Source organism: Maniola jurtina, chromosome 15 (assembly GCF_905333055.1).
Source record: "Maniola jurtina chromosome 15, ilManJurt1.1, whole genome shotgun sequence".
Classification (NCBI taxonomy): Eukaryota; Metazoa; Arthropoda; class Insecta; order Lepidoptera; family Nymphalidae; genus Maniola; species Maniola jurtina.
Window position 1 is genome coordinate 5,019,651 of NC_060043.1, and position 21,731 is coordinate 5,041,381.

General features: G+C 36.9%; 2 protein-coding genes across 6 annotated transcripts in view; one reads left to right on the top strand and one right to left on the bottom strand.

The window, feature by feature from the left end:
• The first annotated feature begins 385 nt into the window (after positions 1 to 385).
• On the top strand, positions 386 to 3,863 carry LOC123872638 (THO complex subunit 5 homolog). The gene is made up of 5 exons (XM_045917037.1): positions 386 to 578; positions 1,043 to 1,180; positions 1,262 to 1,552; positions 2,051 to 2,390; positions 2,611 to 3,863. Exons 1-5 carry the CDS (start codon positions 483 to 485, stop codon positions 3,819 to 3,821), a joined length of 2,076 nt encoding a protein of 691 aa, XP_045772993.1. The 5' UTR covers positions 386 to 482; the 3' UTR covers positions 3,822 to 3,863.
• A 43-nt stretch (positions 3,864 to 3,906) lies between these two features.
• The window catches only part of LOC123872637 (serine/threonine-protein kinase unc-51), a 43,494-nt gene continuing 25,669 nt past the window's right edge, over positions 3,907 to 21,731 (bottom strand). Inside the window, exons 6-17 of one of the 5 annotated variants that reach the window (XM_045917033.1) lie at positions 21,132 to 21,268; positions 16,997 to 17,089; positions 14,763 to 14,879; positions 11,061 to 11,293; positions 9,063 to 9,164; positions 8,054 to 8,180; positions 7,013 to 7,167; positions 6,758 to 6,875; positions 6,493 to 6,621; positions 5,879 to 5,997; positions 5,444 to 5,582; positions 3,907 to 4,940 (exon numbers count right to left, since the gene is read on the bottom strand). In XM_045917033.1, the coding sequence (XP_045772989.1) occupies positions 4,855 to 4,940; positions 5,444 to 5,582; positions 5,879 to 5,997; positions 6,493 to 6,621; positions 6,758 to 6,875; positions 7,013 to 7,167; positions 8,054 to 8,180; positions 9,063 to 9,164; positions 11,061 to 11,293; positions 14,763 to 14,879; positions 16,997 to 17,089; positions 21,132 to 21,268 (1,555 nt within the window). In that variant the 3' untranslated portion in view covers positions 3,907 to 4,854. Of the gene's footprint in view, positions 4,941 to 5,443; positions 5,583 to 5,878; positions 5,998 to 6,492; positions 6,622 to 6,757; positions 6,876 to 7,012; positions 7,168 to 8,053; positions 8,181 to 9,062; positions 9,165 to 11,060; positions 11,297 to 14,762; positions 14,880 to 16,996; positions 17,090 to 21,131; positions 21,269 to 21,731 lie in introns of all 5 variants that reach the window. The other 4 variants (XM_045917034.1, XM_045917031.1, XM_045917036.1 and 1 more) reach the window with 4 other exon arrangements.

Genomic DNA, 21,731 nt, shown 5'->3' on the forward strand with positions numbered 1-21,731 from the left:
TATTTTTAAAATGAAGATAGAAATGATAATAATAGTTCTATTATTATTTACTGTATTTTACAGTTCCGTGTTCCGTAATCCGTACCCGAAGGGTGCCAACCAAAGGGACCCTATGTATTACGTGCTATTACGCCTCGGCTGTTCGTCCGTGCGCCCGTTTGTCTATCAAGCAGTCCACTGGTGTATCTCGTGAACCATAATAGCTAGATAGTTTGATTTTCACAGAATCACTATTTATATTTCCGCTATGACAACAAATACTTAACAACAATTTCAAAATGTGCGCCATGCAAATAAAAAAATTCCCGTATGTAAAAAGTACCTACTCTGTGGTCACAGAGTAATTTTTACCAAAGAGTATGTATGTAATGTAATTACTAACTACGTTCGTTTTACCTACGTCGGTCTGTGGTCGAGTTGTGATCATTTTGATTTTGTTTGTAAATTATTGCTGGTAAATAATACCTATATTTGCAGGAAAAATGGGTAAAGACGATGTTTCCACTAAGAAACGCCGTAAGTTAAATACATCAACGTCCAACGACGCTTCTAAGTTGACACCGGCTGATGTTTATAAGGTTAGAATTTAAAGCAATACCTAATACAGTTCTTTTTACTGGTTGCTGCTGTCTTCTCATTCCGATCCATGGTGTTCACATACCACTCTGCTCTGCTGCTATTGGACGATGTGGTGGCGTCGCCTAGCTGCAACATTGCATATTTATCCACCAGTCTAGCTTGCAAGTGATTGTTGCCATGTTGACCCAAAACTAACTCACTGAGTGACTGAACTGTGGAAGTGGTATATTTGGCTTCTTTTTTTACTTCTCCTTTGTATCAGGACACAATTATGCTGTCTGATTTATTAACCTAATAAAAAGTAGAAGTTATTTGAAATCTGAACAGAAGCACTTCTTTGGAGTCAAATGGCAATGCTTCATTTAAAAGGTGTTAGATGTTTAATAATAAGAATGTATAATCTGTTGTTGTCCAAGTAGCAGAAGATTAGATAAATGTTCTACATAAGACCTTTCCATTACAGAAAGTTGTTGAGTTTGAAGAATCAGAGGCTCAAATACGCTCTGCTGAAAAAGATGCTGCTTTGTTTAAAAAGATATGTCAGGATATGCGGCAGATATTTTCTGATGTTGCTGAATTAAAGGCCAAGGGTACTGATGAGGTGAGTAGGTTACTAGCTTAAAAAGTATCGAAATTCTATAAATGTTGTGTTTTTTTTGTGTACAATTCTTTTTTTTTTCAGGGAAAAGAAAAAATAAATGCTAAAAGAATAGAAGCATCCTTACAGTTAGTTGCTTTAAAAAAACTAAATAGACTGGAAAAAGTCCGGACAAGGGCTGGGAGAGATGCCTTGCACAAAGAAAAGCAAAGAGTGGACTCTACACACTTACTATTGCAGAATTTATTATATGAAGCTGATCATCTTGACAAAGAAGTAACAAAATGCCTACAGTTTAAATCAAAAGATGAAGAAATTGAACTAGTTCCATTAAAGGACTTTTACAAAGATGCACCAATTGAGATTTCACGCCCAGTAAGTCTGATTCATTAGTGTTAATTATATGTATATTTCTATTTTCCAGTTTATCATAAAGCCAAAGTAAAAAAATTAAGTCCAAGTTGAATGTTCATCTTTTTGGATTTCCATCCAGCCTAGGTCAACAAACAATAACAAGCTATAGAGACATTAAAAATAAAAGGCGTATGAAATATAACTGAATTTACTATAAATACACTCAAAATCATTTACATTATTGTTTCAATGAGTTATAAATGACCCAAAGCCTGAGTCCTGGCTATTTGTAGCATCAATAGTTTACACGGGTTATTACAACTGTTGGCTTTTGTTAACTAAGAATTGTGGTCCATTCAGTGTTGTGATAACAGATTTTTTACTGTATATTACATCAAGTGGTGAAACTCAGTCTTTTGACAGAGTATGCCCAACTAGTTGAGCCGGTTGATAAATAAATAATTAATGTGACCCACAGTTTAAACATTAAAATAACTAAGTTTTTTATGTTTATTTTAGGAAGTGACAAAAACAGATGAGCATCAGCTGCAGTTAGCAAGGCTTGAATGGGAACTAAAACAGCGTAGAGAGCTTGCTGGAGTATGTAGTGAACTGGTGGCTTCAAAGGAGCGGGTGGCGGCCGCCATAGCAGCTGCTCGGTCAAGGCTAGATGCCCTGGCTCCACATTTGCGAGATGTGCTCAAGGCCACCAAGCCTCTACAAGAGTGCTTGGCTCTGAGGCTAGACGAGAAACGTGATGAGACACAAGCTGCAGCACTTTTACCTCCACCTTTGTTCTTGCTCTATGCCAATGCTGGTGCTTATTCAGATGCCCTTGGAGCTAAGAATGTTACTGTTGGTAAGTTGACAAATTAAGCTTTATCAAACATTTCCTTTTTAGAGGGGGATTTCAGAGAAATGTCTGAAATAAAAAATAGCTTTAATATATTATACTCAAGCAATCTTTGTGCCAAACTTTATCAAGCTTGGTTCAGTGGATAGGCCATAAAAAATAACATGCAGATTGATATTTTTACAATATTTCATTCAGTTTGTTAAAATTTATTTTTATATTTTAGCTATAGCTGGAGATGAAGATGAAGCGAGAAGGTTGGAACAACTTACAAATGAAGAGAGTGAAGTAGTTGTCTCGAACGATTCAGATTCAGATCAGGACAATAATGATGAAGATCATAGAGACAGCAAAAAGAAGAGACATCATAGAACTGCCAAAATATCCAAGGAGGAGAGAGCAGAGGCCAAGAAGAAGGAGGTACTTAAAAAACATCCACTAAATGTTCATGTAACTGTAAAGAATTCAGATGAAACTGCAGTCGACTTGATCTTTTCTTATATGATACATCTAAAGATTGTAGTGGTTAAATTTATTATGAATGTCTCAAAGCCTATAACAGGAGTGTCTGCCGCTGATGTTTTAAATGGTGATTGCATTTTGAATGAGTTGTATGTCGGCGATACGGGCTGTGATTCACCACACCCGGCCACTGCCTACTTGCTGAATGTTGCAGGAATATCTGAACAATTTTCACATTTCATCTCAGAAATTGGAAGGCCATACATATGGGCTCAAAGAATGTGTGGTTTAGATTTCATGGCTGTTATTTCTGATAAAGAAAAAACTAATAAAAACATTCAGCCCAGTCAAAGCCTCAGTGTTGCAAGTGTGGAAAATTTTATTTTTACTCTGAAAAAGAGGCTCAAAGCTAGAGTGGAATTAATGAAAGAACTTCAAGATTTGGAATCTGGTAAAATTTTACCCAGCAAAGGTGTTGCCTGTCCTGTTAGGTTATCTGGATCCTTGACCCAATGGCAATCAATAACTTGGCATGAATATAGCCAAACGCCTTCAACATCGTTCTTGATATCAGAAGGCGTGGTCTCTGACGCAAATATGTTATATCGCGCAATAATTACGAGGCAATCTGCAAAGCTTGTCGCTTTAGTGGCTGTGAGCAGTGATTACCCAAAGAGGGCACCTTTATTTACCTTGACACTACATTGGAATGGAACTCATAATGCTCTGTCCAATGATGATATTAGAGACATAGAAAGAGTCATAAATACAAACTGGGACACAAGTGAAAAGATCCAGTGTACTCTGTCATCACAAATGATGAAACTACTGACATGTCTGGATGTGCTTCTAGAGACCATGGGGTCACCTGAGTTTCCTCCTGATAAGGTAATATTACAATCTGTTCGTGGACGTAATAGGATGAAGCCGTACAAATTTTTAAAACAAGGTGCAGGAGTTTTTGTACAATATTAAACTTTGTGAATCCATGTCAAAAATAAAATTTCATTTTTCAAATACTACATGATGTTTTACTATAAATAGAAATAATATTCAAATAGAGATGTTGAAAATAAGTATTTATTAAACAATAAAAACAAACTAGCTTTATATTACAACAGTCTTTATTCTTATTTCGGTAAAGCATTGACTTTCTGAAAAAGAAATACACAATGATAATCACAATTTGGCAATATAATGTAATTTGTTGTGAGTATATAGACAAATAATTTTATACTGATTTTTTCAAAAATACTTAAAACACCTTTCAACTTAACCTAAAAATGCCATATTGTTATTGGTCAATAATAATGAGATCTCTCTATCATGTCCACCTTGAGATATTATTAATTCACATTTTTCACTTTATATATCACTACAAATAAGTATGTAATAATAAAAATGTAATACATGTTATGAGATAGTTTCGAAAATCCATTCTACATTTCTATGCAGTTTTTTTTTACATTTTTATTATATTATAATATTTAAACTCTAAAGTGTCAATGGCGGCTGAAGGAATATTTGTATGTCCATTTAAAGTAAAAAGTGCTCGGCGGTCAGCTGAAGCTGAATATTTCTGAAAGTGTACAATAATATAAAAGTAAAATTAGGACTATTTCAATAATAACAACCATTAATTAATTTGTAGGGACAGTGTCACGACACAATTATCTACTTAAAATTTATATTTAAGCTGTACTAAAATCTTTACACTAACACTTTCTAGGTGTTTCTAGAATATACTACCGCTTGCAAGAAAACGTCGATACATACAGTTAAAAAAATATAACTCACTATTGCGATCTCGGTAATCTTCATAATATTATATAATAGCTAAACAACAGATGTGTGTATGATTATTTTGTTTTGATATCGTTCACTTATAAACCTTTTATACACTTTTTTTTAATAGTTTTTCACTGCAAGTCTTTTTAAAACAAAATAAAATCACTTCTCGTCTTGCGTTTCGTATGTACTTATTTCTAGGTAAAGATGCCTTATTGCATTATGAGATCCCGGCCTCTAATTTCACATCCATGATTTTACGCGGCCCTTTGAGGCAGTTGAGCCGCCTTTGTACTGCGTCCCTGTCTGCAAGAATACAATTTTTTTAAATTTAAATTTTAGATAAGTACATAATATTAATAAATAATAATCATTTTTTTTTAATCCTTATTAAATAAAATTATAGTTTAAACAATGTAAAATTAGACCGGTTTTGCTGTGAGACCATGATCATGAGGTCCCAGGTGAAGCCAAAAATGTTAAGTGAGAATATACCTGTAGCTGCATATATTATGTGAGAGTGTACCTGAGGCTGTGTACACAGTTGTGCACTGTAATACCTTTCAAATTAGGGTGGTAGGCCCTCAGGAGAATATTCATAAGAGCGACATTTATAGGCTTAGATCTATAGAGCGCACTTAAGACTTAAGACACCGTTAAATCGAGACAGCGCTATACGGCTGGCATAAATCAGTAGACTTTAAATCTAAGCAAAGTCAAGTCAGTTTGCGTTTGTGTGCGTGTGTGTGTGTTTGTGTGTGTGTGTGTATGTGTGTGGAGAGAGGTGGTATAAATGAAGGGTGTCGTACACTTGGAGAGCGTGGTGCGGTGGTGCGGGTGCAGCGGGTGTCGCTGCACGAGCGAGTGCAGCAGCACTTGCGCGGACATGTAGCGCCGCTCGCACTCCTTCACGTCGCCGAACAGCTCCTCGATTGCGGCCATTTGGCACTAAGGACAAAATGTTTTGCTTAGATTAACGTCGAGTCTAAACTTAAAAATGCACTAGAGGATGGACACGCGCGCACGTGCAACGTTGCACAGGTGCCCGGTACGCACAATCCAGATCACAATTGGCGACCAATATAATTCATAGGGTCGGACTAACATAAACATAAAATAATTTAGATTTACTTGTTTAGTCTTAAAATATATATTTTAAAAAATCCATTGAGATAATCCAAAAAGTAATACATATTTACTTTCAGTAATTCACAATTTCAATTAGTTAGTAAAATAAAACTTACCAATTCGATGGCGTGTTCGTAGAGGATCTTATCACAAACTGCGGGCGTCACACCCGCTTCGTGGAGCCTTCGTGACTCGTTCACGATCCACTTGTACTTTCCGTTCATTAGTGAGACAACTGCAATAGAAAAATATCTAATGCATAAACCTTTCTTTTTTATACAGGTGATTAGAACGATAGCGAAAACTTAGCGCTATTATTATACTACCTAAACACAATCCAATATCAATAACCTTATACTTACACTTGTAGTTTTAGAGATTTAGTCTTTCAAACGCTATACGCGAAACTCGGGGTCAATGGCCCTGTCTATGACGTGGCATTGACGCCGTGGCACCTATCTACGCAACGTTCGTTGACCTCTAGCGTCTATGTTTTATTTGCAATAAATACATTGCGAACTTTTAAAAACACAAAATTTTTATCGCGGTATCTTATCAGTAATATCATATCTTAGTTTTTGCTGGCGTTCTGATAACAACCTGTATTTAATATATTTAAGGGCGGTGCACGAGGCGAAACAAGCGCACAGTCCCGGTGCACCCCATGCTGCGTATTAAACCCACATTATTTCAAGTTCACATGTAGTGCAGTATATCCTACGTGACGTACCGTTGCGCACTTGCGGCGTGGGCTGCAGCGTGCGCGAGCGGTAGTGCGCGGCGGCGAGGCGCAGGCCGGCCGCCAGCGCCTGCATGGCCTGCACCAACAGCCCCAGCCGCACGCTCTCGTTGCACCTCTCTGTAAACCATATTAAACTATTGAGTTTTATTTTGAATGATTCAACATAAACACCTATTCAGTCAATGAATGTTCACTCTTGAACAGGCCTTCAATAAGTCTAGTTCTCATTGTATCATTTGGGATCAAATATTACCATCGGAGGCGTCCATAAGCGCGGCGAGCGGCGCGCCGCACGACACGGCGAGGTCGGACAGTAGCTCCGCCAGCATCAACACGAAGTTGAGCTGCGAGAACACTTTGCTGTGCTCCTCCTGAATAAGAAAAAAATTTGTTCATACTTCCACAGGTTGAGGAGACCAACAGACAAAATTCAATCAGGTGGGTATCGAGTAAGTCGGTACTGAAAAGTGCGTCGCGTTCGACGTGATGCATGTGCTTTGTGACTCACCGCGAGGATGGTCTCCTCCTGCAGGTTGGGGATGTAGACGGGCGGATCGTGGTGCAGCTTGATGCCGCGCAGCAGCGCGTCGGGCAGAGCGCCGCGCTTGGGCGACGACTCCCCGCTCGCCTTCAGCGCGGCCAGCGTCACCGGCGGCGACGACCCTGCGATACGCCCAAATCATGAACCAACGCAATAGAGTTTTAAGTCAACTGTGCTTACGACTCAGCAAACCAGTCGACACGCATCTAGCGTTGGAAGTCATACTAAACAAAACGCTAGATAGAAACGAAGGCTTTCGAACTTCATGAACACGATGATCACGGTTTTGCGGTCTATCACGGTAAGCGCAGGCAAAATCGAAAATATAACAAACCTATAAAAGGACTTGTAAAAGTTTATTTCAATAAAAATATATTCTATTGATCTATTCCATTCTATGCTTTCGTAACTAATCGACAAAATCAGTCTATATTTGAAAATCATGTGTGTTTAAAACATCCGTTAGTGGTCATTTTATTTATTAGACACATAATAAATAGATCGTAAAAATAAAAACAAACTATACAACCTTGAGATATAAACTTTCCAACAAAATGAAATACAATAATCTGACATTGAAATTCATGGCCCAACAGATATAATCAATAGGTAATTATGAAAATATTAATAAGATTGGCGTAAATGATAAGTGTAGCGCTTGTTCTAACAACCCCTGACCTCTTCATAATTCGTTACATAACACTTGCCCTTGAAATAATAGGCTCGATAAACGAACAGCGTTGTTAAGCCAATATTCCATACTAACATGCCTTAAATAAACTAGCTGATTCGCCCGGGCTTTGCTCAGCTGAAATTAAATATATATGCTATGTTAGTTCTGGATAAATTAGGTGTCTAATGGTGAAAGAATTATTAAAATCGGTTAAGTAATTTCAGAGTTACAAAAAAACAATCTTTCCTCTTTGTAATTAAAGTATAAAAGTATAGATTCCCCCTTGAAGGGAATTCCGTGACGATGTAACGATATTAATTACATAAATAGCATACCTGATCTCCTATATGAAGGGCTATTCGTTGGAGAGACCTGCCACAGCGACGGCGGTGGGGAGCTCCCAGATGCGCTTCGTCTGCGAGTCGAAGGGGGAGTCCCCATTGTGAACGGTACCTGTAAATCCTGTTTATTAGCAACAAGCTGATACCCGCGACTTCGTTCGCGTGGATATAGGTTTTTTTTTAAAAATCCCGTAAGAAATCTTTAATTTTCCAGAATAAAAAGTAGCCTATGTATTAATCCAGGGTATAATCTGTATCCATTCTAAATTTCAGCTAAATCCATGCAGTAGTTTTTGCGTGAAAGTGTAACAAACATAACACATATACACACATACATACACACAAACTTTCGCCTTTATAATATTAGTGTGATACGTATAGAAAGATTAGTTTCGATAAAAAGTAGGGTTCTTATGATCACATGAATGAAGTTTTGAAAAAATCTACACAAAAGGAATTTGTGCATCTTTATAAAATGATGTGGCTAACTCTGTTGTACAAAATCTTTAAAACCAAACTAAATTGATAGGTCTGCATCTAGTGCTATCCTTTTCCGCAGGGTATTTGTTAGCATTATGAAAGGGATAGGAATACGTTTAGACCTGTTATTTGAGTTTAATTTAGAGCTTGTGTACAACAGAATTGCACTGTCAAGTTAGACGTCTGAATTGCGAATCACATGTAACTACGGCATAATTGTTGAATAAATTGAATTACTATAGCATAGTACAGTTAGTAGATGCAGAGGTCGCTTCCAATGCATTCAGTGTAAAAAATTAAGAGCAGCTGATTGGCTGTTCTTTCGCGCGCTCGAGCTGTCAACCGGTCTTGTTTGTGTGCTCTTTCGTGTTTCAGCTGCTGACTGGCTCAGCTCCATCTCAAACAGACGCTCTCTGATGCTCTCCGAGCTGGTTTATCTGAAAGGACCCTAACATATACCTAGCTTTATAACGTCCCAAGTTGTTTTCGCCAGTTAGAGCGATGGTGTATACGGATTACTCACAGAGGGCGGCGAGAGCGAGCCGATGTTGGTGTTTCGGTTGTGGTTAGAGCGCAGAACGTCGATGGGCTGCGAGCGCGGCACGCTGCTCGCGCTCGGCGGGTTCTGTCCAAACCACCACAAATACTACGTTATCTGACTGTTAGTGACAAAGCCTATATTATCTATGCAAATATGGACATGAACAACGATCTCTAACTACTACACAGTACACACTAGATTGGTCATTCCAAACAAGATTTTTTTGATACGAATATTATGGCCATGGCTGAAGCCGAGCCACCGTAAACATATTCTTCGGCTTCGGCTAAAATGGGCTGATAACTCACCCCAAGCCAAAGGTTTCTAGACTTCTAGCAGGCGTCGAAATTGAACTGATTATGATTGTTAAATTACTTTTAAGTAAATAAATATTATATGTGATTGACATTATTGTACTGTTTGTAAATCTTTCCTGTATTTTATTCTTTGTCAAAGTTTTAAGCAATAAAGTTGTTTGGATAAAAATAAATAAATTATTTCGAAGTGTTATTATTTATGACAAGCTAAACAAGACAACAGTCAACATAAAGCAAAATATTATTTTATTAATTTTTTGCCAATCTTGAACTCAATTTCTTAAGGTTAACCTTCAGTTTCGGCTATGGTCGAAGGGTATGGCGATAGCCAATTAACCGGCTTCGACCAGAATTCAACATTCGGTTAGACACTTATGGTCAGAGTCAAGTTTGGTGCTTTTTGTTTGGAATAGCCATTCTATACAATTAATTCAATGGGCACGAATGATAACTCACAGTCACACACGCAATGATTAACAAGCTTTTTTCACATTACTTAATATTTACACAAATATAATAGCTAAAATATAATAATGGTTAAGAAGTGATGTACAATACACAAATCCATTCAGATCGATGCCTTTTTCCGTTCGAAATATTTTCACATCGAATGTTGAGTAAACCAAAATTCTTATTAAAATTTAAAGTAAAACTTTGATTCCAACATATAACACATTCCCTGCCAGATAAAATCTGCCACACCCCGTCTAGCTACAGCATGGTGTGGTTCATAGGGAACCTTATAAGGGTCGATTGCACACTGAGCAACAGAATGCTCGAGCAATTTTCATTATAATGACTAAATCACAACTAAGGGCCAGACTAGACGCAACACATTTAGCATCGGCGCTCAGCGATTTTGGGACTGCATTGATGCGGTATCGCATTCTTTCTGCGTTCGATGATTGTATTGTAATCACGCGTTTTAGCGATTGTTTCGACGCTGCATCTCGTTTTAGCGACTTGGTAAGTTGGGTAAGCTGTGCTGAAATGGCTCATTTTAGCATTCGGACGCGGCATGGAGCTTCCGAAAAGCAATTAAATCGTCGACGCCTAATACAGAGAGCATGGTGTATGCTGTGTACCTTAAATAGGGCTCAAAATAGCATGCAAGAAAAAAATCCTTGTAGGTCTTGCAGGTTATTTTGACTCCTATTACAGTTGTGATTTAGATCATTTTCAATTTATCAATGAAAGTAGCTTGAGCATTTTGCTACTCCATGTGCACTGACCCTAAGGCGGTACCTAACCGCAGCCACAACCTCCCACAAGTAAAGCCAACAAAACTACCACCTCTTCCAACAGGTAATCAAGTAAATCAAAGTACAGTGCTACCACTTCTTTAAGTCGCATTGGCAAAATTCGTTTGCGCAGAAAAGCGCAATCTAATAAATACGAACATTTATTACTTGACGTTAAATTTCGAACACAAGAACAACAGAGACTTGTGCTGTCTTACTTATTCAAATTAAGTCATGCTTACAAAACATGGCGCGTAGGAAACAACCAATAGCGCACGGATGCTCGCTATTATTGGCTGAACCATTCATAACGGGCCATTCAAAAATAAGATTTCGCGCCATTCAAAAGTAAGATTTCTGCGCAGGTACATCGGCGAACTTATGAAAGTGGTAACACAGTAAATGAATGCGAATCGACTCACCCGTGTCGGTAGGGCATTGGACGTATTCTCGTTTTGCTGCTGGTTGACGGGCTGTGCGGGCGGGTCGCTCGCGCTGGCGGAGTCGGGCTGCGCGGGCGGGAGCGCGAGCGAGCGCGGGCGCGGCGCCGCCTCGGACGCGGACGAGCCGTGCGACGTGTGCGACCCCTCCGTCGACCCGCTGTCTGCCTCTACCACCACGAAGTCCTCCGCGCCCGGCCACAAATCGGATGAATCCGCTGTAACAAGGGACGGACACAGTTTCTTATTTCGTTATTTTACGTTTAAAGGTAACGTTAATTGTAGTGGGTTACTAACATTTAACGTTATATTCTTATCTTTACTAAACGGTAAATATGCGCGTGGGACGAAGATGCTACTTTGTACACAACATACAGATACGTGTTAATTAATTACCGATATTAACAATAATCGAGATTAACAATATCGAGATAACGCGTTATGTTGATAACGTAACAAAAAAAATACTGGTGATTCGGTCCCTGACTCTAACATGTTAAACGACCAGCCAAATTGTACCTCATCTAAGTACTTCATCTGCGCTGTTCAACCTTTATAAGTACCTACGTGGTCGACAGACTTGCCTGGAATGTAATTTAACGGCCTGACTTGTCTAAGAGATGCGATGCACTAGTAGAAGAAAACAAATGGCGACAGATATTTTTATCCCTTAATTAAACTATTAATTACCTAATAAAACAATTCAAGCTATGTGAAATAGAGAAAAGAAATGTGCAGAGGATATTTTTATTCCAATATCAATGAAATAAAAATGAAAAGTGATATTATTTAGTATTGCAGCAACAGATTTCTGATAACATTCGGTAGGAAACAGATAAGATGAGTTCTATATTAATCACACATTTGTGTTTAAACAGGTGACAAAATATTATTTGTAGCCAAAGTGCGGTGTATGACATTACTTTTATATTTATTCGAGTTGACAACGCGACGTACAAATAATCATCACGAGATGCGCACAATTGTTTAATGTTAAAATGCGATCAATTTAGCTGTAGAGTAAAGCTGAATCAATATCTAGCACGTTCGGCGCGTATCAAGACGTCATCTAAATAATTTTGAATGGTTAGAAACTACGGAGATTTTATCGACTGTGAACTAGCATCGTACATCTCAGTTTTAACAACTTTACAGGATGAAGAAATACTTGTTTTCTTCAGCTTAATAGTTATTGTATACCTACGCCTGCCAGTGTAAGTGAAACCTCGATTGCAGAAGTACCTATAGTGCGTAAAGGAGAAAGGATTCGCCATATTTGCTCTAACATAGAAGCCCACTGACATAGGAAACCAAGGCAAACCGTACTTTTGATATGACAGTTGACACATAGAGCAAATATGGCAAGTCCTTTCTCAAAATTTATGCATAATAATATTATGTGCTTTTCAAATTTTTGTTCCAAACTAGATAACTGTCTTGAATTCTGGCACTGCGGAGTACAAATAGCATGGAGTGAAATCGTCAGTTTGGGATAGGACATGTTGCCAGTTGACAGTCGATTTATTACCGCTCGACGACTGCGATGAGCTTAAGAATGCAGTTAATGTAATATCATAGTAATATTAGTACATATAGGTACGTCTGCATAATGTATTTTGAAACAATTCAACAATAGATATGAATTAGTAAATAATAATATATCTATTAGTATTGACAGTATTTTAGTGTGTGTTTATAAAAGCTATACTTAAAATATGTCACCTAATTGAACACGTAGTCTAGCTATTGTTCTCTTGAGCACTGAATACATAATTACTATTCCGCCGTATTAGAAAGGCGGCAAAACAAAAAGCGCTATCTATGACTACGATGTCTACGAACGCTGTGAGACGAACAGTTGTGCGACATTGTTCTTGCGCCAACTTGCTAAATCTCTCGTAGCTAATTATATTATTTATAGATTTTACCTATTTATGTCGTAAAACAGCGCTGATGTAACGGGTCATGTTGGTCTAGTGCTTATGGACGATCGTATAAGTAGGTATGTGTTTGAATGAGTGGGAATTCTTTGATGCACTTAAGAGCTAACGCAGAAAATTTTTTCTTCGATTATAGCTAAGAACACTCTCGATCAAGCCACCTTTCAAACAAAAAAAAAACTAAATTAAATTGTTTCATTCTTTTAGGAGCTACGATGCCACAGACAGATACACAGATACACACGTCAAACTTATAACACCCCTGTTTTTGGATCGGGGGTTAAAAATTGAGACAGCGAGAGTAAATACTTGTATGTGCCGATGTTTATTGACCGATTTTATGCGGCACGTTTGCGTTAAAAGATTAAATGACTCTTGTTCTATTTTTTTTTTTGGTCGGATCGATTATTATTATTATCGGTGGTGTGTGAAGGCCGTAATGTCTTATATTCAGAGTTTAGTCTATTTTAATGAAGTTAGGATTACTATATTTTGTCTTCTATAAATAAAATTAATAACTTCCAATACTAATAACTTTATTTGTAACGCAAAAAATACTGAAAACGAATACTTAATAGCAAAAGCGGAGGGAAGCTTGATTGAATTATTACGGTAATAAAATCGATATGCGCCGACGTCGCCAGCATCGACGAAGGTTATCGTGGCACTCTAAATAGAACATAACGCTGAAATTTAACTATATTTAAGTGCAGCACTATATCAAACATTTAAACGTTTTATAAAGTTCCGTACCTCAAAAGGAAAAAAGGAACCCTTATAACATCATTTCGTTGTCTGGATGTCTGTCCTGTCTGTCAAGAACCAAACCTATAGAGGAATCAAAATCTATAGAGTAACTACTTCCCGTTGACCTAAAATCATGTTTGGTAAGTAGCAATGTCTTATAGCATAAGTAATGGACAAAATTAGAAAACCGTGAATTTGTGGCATATCATATACTAGCCGATGCCCGCGACTTCGCCCGCGTGGATTTAGCTTTTTCGAAATCCCGTGGGAACTCTTTGATTTTACGGGATAAAAAGTAGCCTATGTGCTAATCCAGGATATTATCTATCTTCATTCCAAATTTCAGCCAAATCCGTCCAGTAGTTTTTGCGTGAAGGAGTAACAAACATACACACACACACACACACATACAAACTTTCGCCTTTATAATATTAGTGTGATTATTGTGTGATATCTTTAAATTGGCCCGAGGTACAAGCTAGTAAATATGCGTACATTAAAAGTACACACTGACACTGCTCGATCCCACACATTTTGTTTCTCAAAAACTAAGGAACGTCTGGCGGCAGTGGGATCTTGGAACAAGACAACAACTTCATCTTTCGATAGTCGAAACATTCTGGAATCGCGCATTGCTGATTCAAAATATGACAACTGTTACCAGTCAATAGAAGTCGTTGTGTCGGTCAATAGAAGCCATCGCGTATAGGTAACAAGTGAAAATTAAAAATTTATAACACCCCCGACAAGTGAAGGTTACAGTAACTAGTAAAGAGCAGATAACTTTCAAACGGCTGAACCGATTTTCTTGGATTATATTTAAGAACACTCTCGATCAAGCCACCTTTCAAACAAAAAAAAAACTAAATTAAAATCGGTTCATTAGTTTAGGAGCTACGACGCCACAGACAGATACACAGATACACACGTCAAACTTATAACACACCCATTTTTGAGTTGGGGGTTAAAAATAGTGAAATTCGTTAAAATAACTTACTCGACGACGAGGGTTGCGGCTTCTTGGCTGGTTGCGCGACTGGTTGCGGCTGCGATTGCGGCACCGACAGGGGCGCGCGTGGTGCAGACGTCGGGACGGCGCTGTTAGAACTTGTTTCTGCCAAACAACCATTCCCAATATGAATACATTTTATCAAGTGCATCTGTTGCATTTAAGATAAAAGATTTTATATTATTTACACAAAATTTGATATTTTAAAAACCGTTCATTAGTTTTCGAAATAATCGCGAACATACTTACATACATACGGGTCGAATAGGTACTTTGTTGGAAAGCTTTTAAAAAAGAGACCGGTATAATTATTTTCTTTTAACGTTTTAATCAGAATATCTAAATAGTAGCTGCTCTGAATCAGATGAGTTTGGTATAGCGAAAAGACAAATAAATAAAAATATTTTTTATTCGATTAAACTTTTACAAGTACTTTTGAATCGTCTACCACTGGTTCAGAATGCCTTTTTTAGCGAGAAGAATCAGCAAGAAACTCGGCGTATACGTTAAAATATAGTGCACTATTTATTTACATAGGCACTGTATACCTATACATCATTAGATTCATAAATATTTTGCACCAACAATGAAAAATTAATTGCAAATTAATTTTAAGTGGATTGAACGAGCGCACCTACTCGAAAAAGAGGTTGTCTTTAATTTTTACTTAAAAAACCTCCTTTAATACTAGTCACTTTGTTATATAAAATACACTCTAATATCTTCATTGGATTTAAGTAAGTACGACTCGTTGATGGAATCTAGTAAAACGAAAAAGGTTTATTGTAACGGAAACGTGCTTTCTCACGTAATCCATTCAGTAGAAACCAAAGACCGTGGCCTAAATTGTCTACGTTTATTTTTAGTGTGAGCCGGAATGCTTACGATGGGTATACCATCCAACCTTAAGAGCCTGTCAGTCCATTTGTTTGGATTTCACGAGATGTTCTTCAAAATTTAATCGCAAACAAATGCGAGTCGGCCTCGCATACGTAGGGTTCCGTACCATCGTACAAGGAATAACACTTTTTTTTTCAATTTTTATAGCGACCATTTTGAAATTTTTATTATATTTGTTGTTATAGCGGCAAAAGAAATACACATTCTATTAAAGTTTCAACTTTCTGTCTATTACGGTTCACGAGATAGCAGCAGACAGACGGACGGACGGACAGCGGAGTCTTAGTTAGGGTCCCATTGGCACCCTTCGGGAACGAAACCCTAAAAATTGAATTAGGTATCAAGATCATAACGTTATAAAGGCCACTTTATTTTAATTTTTTCCCCTTTCCAATAAGACTTTAATCTTAGTAAGTGTTAGAAACATGTTTGAAAAAGATTTTTTTATACCCATATAAAATACAGCTGATGTAACTGGAAACTATCCAATCGGTACTGTCTATTATTTTCAAGTTTCAATCATACGTGAACAAAAGCGCTTCCTCACTAAAACCAAGTCCTTGTTTACGTATGATCGATAACATTAATTAATATGTGCATGGCACTACGACACTTATCTAAATAAAATCTTTGAGAAAATCTCAAAATTTTATCAGTTTATATTTATCAGCGAACAAGAGCAGTACGTGACAAGAATCAAGATTAGATGATGCGACACAAAAGCGGCGGGTGATAGACTAGTCCCTGAAATTTTTGAACCGAGTTGTGGGCAAACTTTATACGTAACCCATAAAACCAAAGCCATGCGACTCAAGCATTTTGGTATTTATTAAAAAATAATGGCCACATTGCAGTAAAAAGGAATAGACAAAATCATTAGTCCACCCCATGCAAGAGACCATCTCATAATTACGTTACACGTTGATACAGGAGGGAGAGGGTCTAACTAATGAAACACACTCATTGAAGGATCACCTCAGTGACTATCTACATCAAACTAAGTATTGTATTGAATAATAATAATAATAGTATGGAGATATTTTCGTACAATCTGTACGCTTCATAAAATGATTATAAGCTATATAAAAATAGATTATTTTAATGAAAAATAACACACAAATCTGCCATAAAACATTAGTTTTTGAAAATTTTCGCTTTTTTGCGATAATTCAGATTTTTGGGCGATGTACAACAGGAATGAAAAGTACCTACACCCTACACCATAGGGTCGATAGAAGACAAACAGACATGAGTTTGCGTGACGTAATTAATGGATGGTCCCAGAGATCAAGCATAATTACTGTAAATAGTTAAAGTAATACCCTGGCTGTCCCAGGACTCCTCAAGGATACAGTGAGTTTCGATACAGCCTTCGATATCGCACTCCAATATGTCAGGCAGATCCGAGTCCAAACCTGAACAATATTTGTATACCGTAACCACATCATTATTTACATAGTATCTATAGAAAATAGGGTATGTCGCCTATGTCAAAAGTATTTCTTCATGGTTATTGAAATAGAATCTTCCAAAATAGGTAGATACTAAAAAAAACACGTTCTCTGTTAGTTTTAAGTTAAATAACCATTTTAAATTATCGATTAAACAAGAAAAGGACGTCAAATATTGTTACTAATTACCCTATACTTACGCGCGTTTTGATGTTTGATAACGGTTTGCTGAATTGATTAGTTGGCATTTGGCAACATCCCTTGTATGAAGTATGTTCAAAAATTCATGGACTAGAAAGCGTGATATGTAAATGTATGTAAACAATAGCTGCTGCGTAGTATTAGTGGCGTAATGTAAACAATGAGCTAGACTGAATTGAACTTTGTGTATTTGTAATATGGTACAGATTCGATTGTAGATGATATTTTTTCTCAATATTGTTGAAGTATCGAGGATATAAAGAGATGAAGTGAAATAGTACTTCTGAACTCAGTATAGACTATAGAAGTTAAGACAAATTGTAAGGTCAGTGCACTCAGAGAGGAAAACTTATTAGATACAAACTTTTTGTGGACTGACATCATCCAATTCAGTATTTATAGAAAGGTTAATGATCACACTTCTCGTCTTTTTTATGTGTCATACTTTTTGTTCATTACATTTTTTTATTATAGTTAATACTAAAAAATATTAGACTTGCCTACTTATGAAAATATGGGTATCTACGCGGAGTTGTTTAAAAGTTAAAACTTAACTATGAGATCCTATAGAATTCTTTTGATTAAATTAGTTTATTAGTTTAACCTCCACTTAAATTATTGAATTTGTTTCGACAACAACTCAGGTTAAGTTATACTAATATTATAACGGATTAAACTATGGAGTCAGACTTAAAAACAAATGTCATCAACATGCACCAGCAACATCTGTAATATTTTAGCAGTTCTTTATTGAAATCGGTCAAGTGAAAACCGGAGATACGCGCGATATGGATGTACTTAACTGTAACTTTAATACCTATCTAAGAAGATTTTTATTTGTACTTGTATCATGCACTGGTGGATGATGCATCACGGACCAAGGTTTACAGGAAATTATCTTTTGTAGTTATTTATTTTCATATACAGACCATTAACTATAAGTCTATCTACGAGTATGTATATCTATACAAAATGAATGTATAATGTTTGTTTGTCACTTGAGCATTTCTGTACCATTCATACATTGCGATGAAACTTTGTATAAGTTTATTGGGACTTATGGGAAAGTTTCAGATATTGTAACTACAACGTACACATTCCAGAATAATTTATGAAAATTCGGGACGGGTGGGCAAACCAACCCGCGAATAATGTAATGCCCAAAGTAGCTAGCTCACTTTGGCATTATACGTAGAATATAATGAGTCATCAACGCACGTGCGCTGCGGGTAAAGATGTAGATACATTGAAGTATAAGTAAATAAAATAAATAAAAGCTTAACTTTTGAAATGTCAATAAACAACAATTACCCGGTTACTTAATCAGAATCGTCAGGGCTATCATTGGTACTTTATTATGATAAATTATTCAAGTTATGCAACGTCGTTTAAAGCACAAAATGTTTTGTTCTTTTTTTTCATAACCATTCACATTTCACAGCGATTCTTAGGCTATTTGTGGGCTATTTGGACCGCGTTATGTAGAAAATAATTATTTATAATTCACTATAAAACATTTTCTATGTTACGTATGTAAGAATTAGTGTTAAGTCGTTACGTTACTCTTCTCTAAGCAACAACTATGGGCTTTAAGAAATAATCTTCGTTACTTTTATCCCGGGAAAATAAAGGATTCCTACGAAATTTAAAAAAGTAAATAGAAGCAGAAGTGGGCGATAAAAGCAAGAACATTATTAAATATTACAAACCTCTTGAACAAACATTAAACTAAGTAAGGACCGCTAGCAACCAAAACATGTTGACATTGTGGCTAATTCTTTTGTAAAAAAATCTGTAAACTAAATTGACAGTTCTAAATCTAATGGTATTCTTTTCTTCTGGGAGCATTAAGAAAGGGATAGTAACAGATTTAGTACTGTCATTTTAGTTTAGAGATTATGTGCAATAGAATTAGCCACATACAAACTTGCGAAAGCTGACTTACTGCAAGTTTTATTTCTAGTGAACACTTGGCATTAGAATTTCCGCTAGTCTTATTGGTCAAGGGGTGGAGTTTATACAATTAATGATTGTTATAATGACTCATCCTATTCTTAATATGTATATAAACGTATAATAATATGGCACCTGGAGTTAAGTTTTAACGTTGTTGAGTGGGTATTAGCACTACTAACTACACACCTATCATGCATGATCTAAAAACACTTGTAAGACCTTTCGATTCTGAGATGGAAACAATTTTTTGTGAAAGCAAAGCTGAGCTGCTGTCTAAGTTTTCAAGTGTTTGTAATGTCATTATTTTTTGTTAGAAATTTGATTCTGTACTGGTTCTCGTTTCTTTGTTTTTTGAGTATTGTTATTAACTCTAAAAATTGTAACAAAGCTGTTTTTTTTTCCTTTTTTCTTGTCATAAACACTAAAAAACTAGATGATGTCCACGGCTTCGGCCACGTGCTTTTAGATTTTTAAAAATCTTGTGAAAATCTTTGATTTCTGGAATACAAAGTAGCTTATGTCTGTCCCTGGTATGACAGCTATTTCCAAATTTCGTCAAAATCGGTTAAACGGATAGTCCGTGAAAAGTTAGCAGACAGACACACACTTTCGCATTTATACCTAATAAACCCTACTTCCATATTAGTAGGGAAGTAGGGATGTTATCATAACTTGAGAATTGAGATCACGATGCAATGATAGGTAAGTAGGTACCAGCTCTCTCATGATTTGAAGTGCAAATTCTATTCATACAGACGAAATCCCACCATTGTAACTTTTGTGATTAAACATGTACATGTTGGCGTTAAGGTTGAGTATAGTTTAAAGGAAATGTTATTGTGTAATGGAAATAATTAGTACCATATCGAGAAGCAGGAACAAGATAAAAGAAAATATGAGAACAAACGCGCCATAGATTTTGCACAATACTCGAATGTAAGTCATAGTGTTCTTATTTTATTTTACCGAATAAGCTTTCTAAGTAAGCAAAGTCTAGCGCTAATTTGAGTTGAGTTTATTAAGAGTTTGCGCTTATCTGTAAACCTGAAGCTATCCCAACATATTTCCCTATCTATCTATACTAATATAATAAAGAGGAAACCTTTGTATTTTTGTATGTTTGTATTGAATAGGCTCAAAAACTACTGGACCGATTTCAAAATTTCTTTTACCATTACTTAGAGGGATTTTTCCGAATCCGTATAGGCTATATTTTATCCCGGAAAATAGATAGGATTTTTCGTGGTAGTGAAAATTGTGGAGTAAGGCGTCGAAAAAACTGCCGTACGTTAACGATTCTCGCGAACGCTGCCTAAATGGTTAGAGATGTATGGTTGACTTCTATAGAAAAGTTGTAGAACTCAATAATGTCTACAAAAAAGTCCGCGATAGTATAAACCAAACATTTATATTTTAGCCATTATAACCACTTTTCCATTAGTTTTACGATAAATTATAACTTTGCCTTGCACCCGTGCGAAGCCGGGGCGGGCCGCTAGTCCATCATATTATGCAAACTCCAGTGAAACGATTTTCTTAAAAATTTACTCAAATTGTTGGCGTTTTATGAAACTGTATGTTCATGATTGATGACCCCTCCCATATTTCCTTAAACTTGCGGATAGTTATAGATACATAATAACTATCAGCCGAAATTAATAATCAATCTATCCCTAATCTGTCGATAAGTTACTTAACGAATGTTGTGAATTGCCAAAAAAGATCATACAGTTATGGACAAAATGATGGATAACAATGTTGCTAAGTAACCTATCGACCGATACAAATAGGATTGATTATTAATTTCGACTGTTAGTAGAATAGCAAAATGTTAGGCATGGTCACTAACTATTGATGGAGGTAGTCCGTGGCCGTTGTAAGAACGGGTGGTTGAAGAACACCTCGAAGGGCATTCGTTCCCGCGCGTTCCGCCGCAGCAGCCCGATCAGCAGGTTGCACAGCTCTGGACTCGTGCCTGCTGGCATTCTGCAATACAATTAAATATATGTAGGATCCTCAAGCTGTATCATCATCAACATATGGTCGGCTCCCTATTGATCATGAGTCTCTTCGTGGTTCGGCCACAGTCCACGCCGCTGGCCAAAGGCGTATTGGCAGACTTCAGACAACTTTGAGAACATTAGGAAGTACTCTCAGGCATACAGGTTTCCTCACAATGAACGCGCATAGCTCAGAAAAGTTCGAGGTTCGTGCTTAGAATCGAATCCCCAGCCTTCTCAATAGGAGGCCGACGTCTAAACCACTAAGCTATCTGCTATCACCGCTTGGCTACTTACAAACACTTATCAAACTTAGAGCCTAAGCTCCGCCATCCCTCAACCGATACAGAGCGACGCAGAGTGCACATTTTGCCCACATGATTGTAAAACAGACAAAAATATATACATCGATGTTTGCTTGAAATGTTACAGTTGCCATACTTTTTTAA

Bases quoted from the DNA above. Each gene is read 5' to 3' on its own strand.
- LOC123872638 (XM_045917037.1), top strand. From the start codon at position 483: ATGGGTAAAGACGATGTTTCCACTAAGAAACGCCGTAAGTTAAATACA. The intron at 579-1,042 runs GTTAGAATTTAA...TTTCCATTACAG, and splicing joins CACCGGCTGATGTTTATAAG to AAAGTTGTTGAGTTTGAAGA. The intron at 2,391-2,610 runs GTAAGTTGACAA...TTTATATTTTAG, and splicing joins AGCTAAGAATGTTACTGTTG to CTATAGCTGGAGATGAAGAT.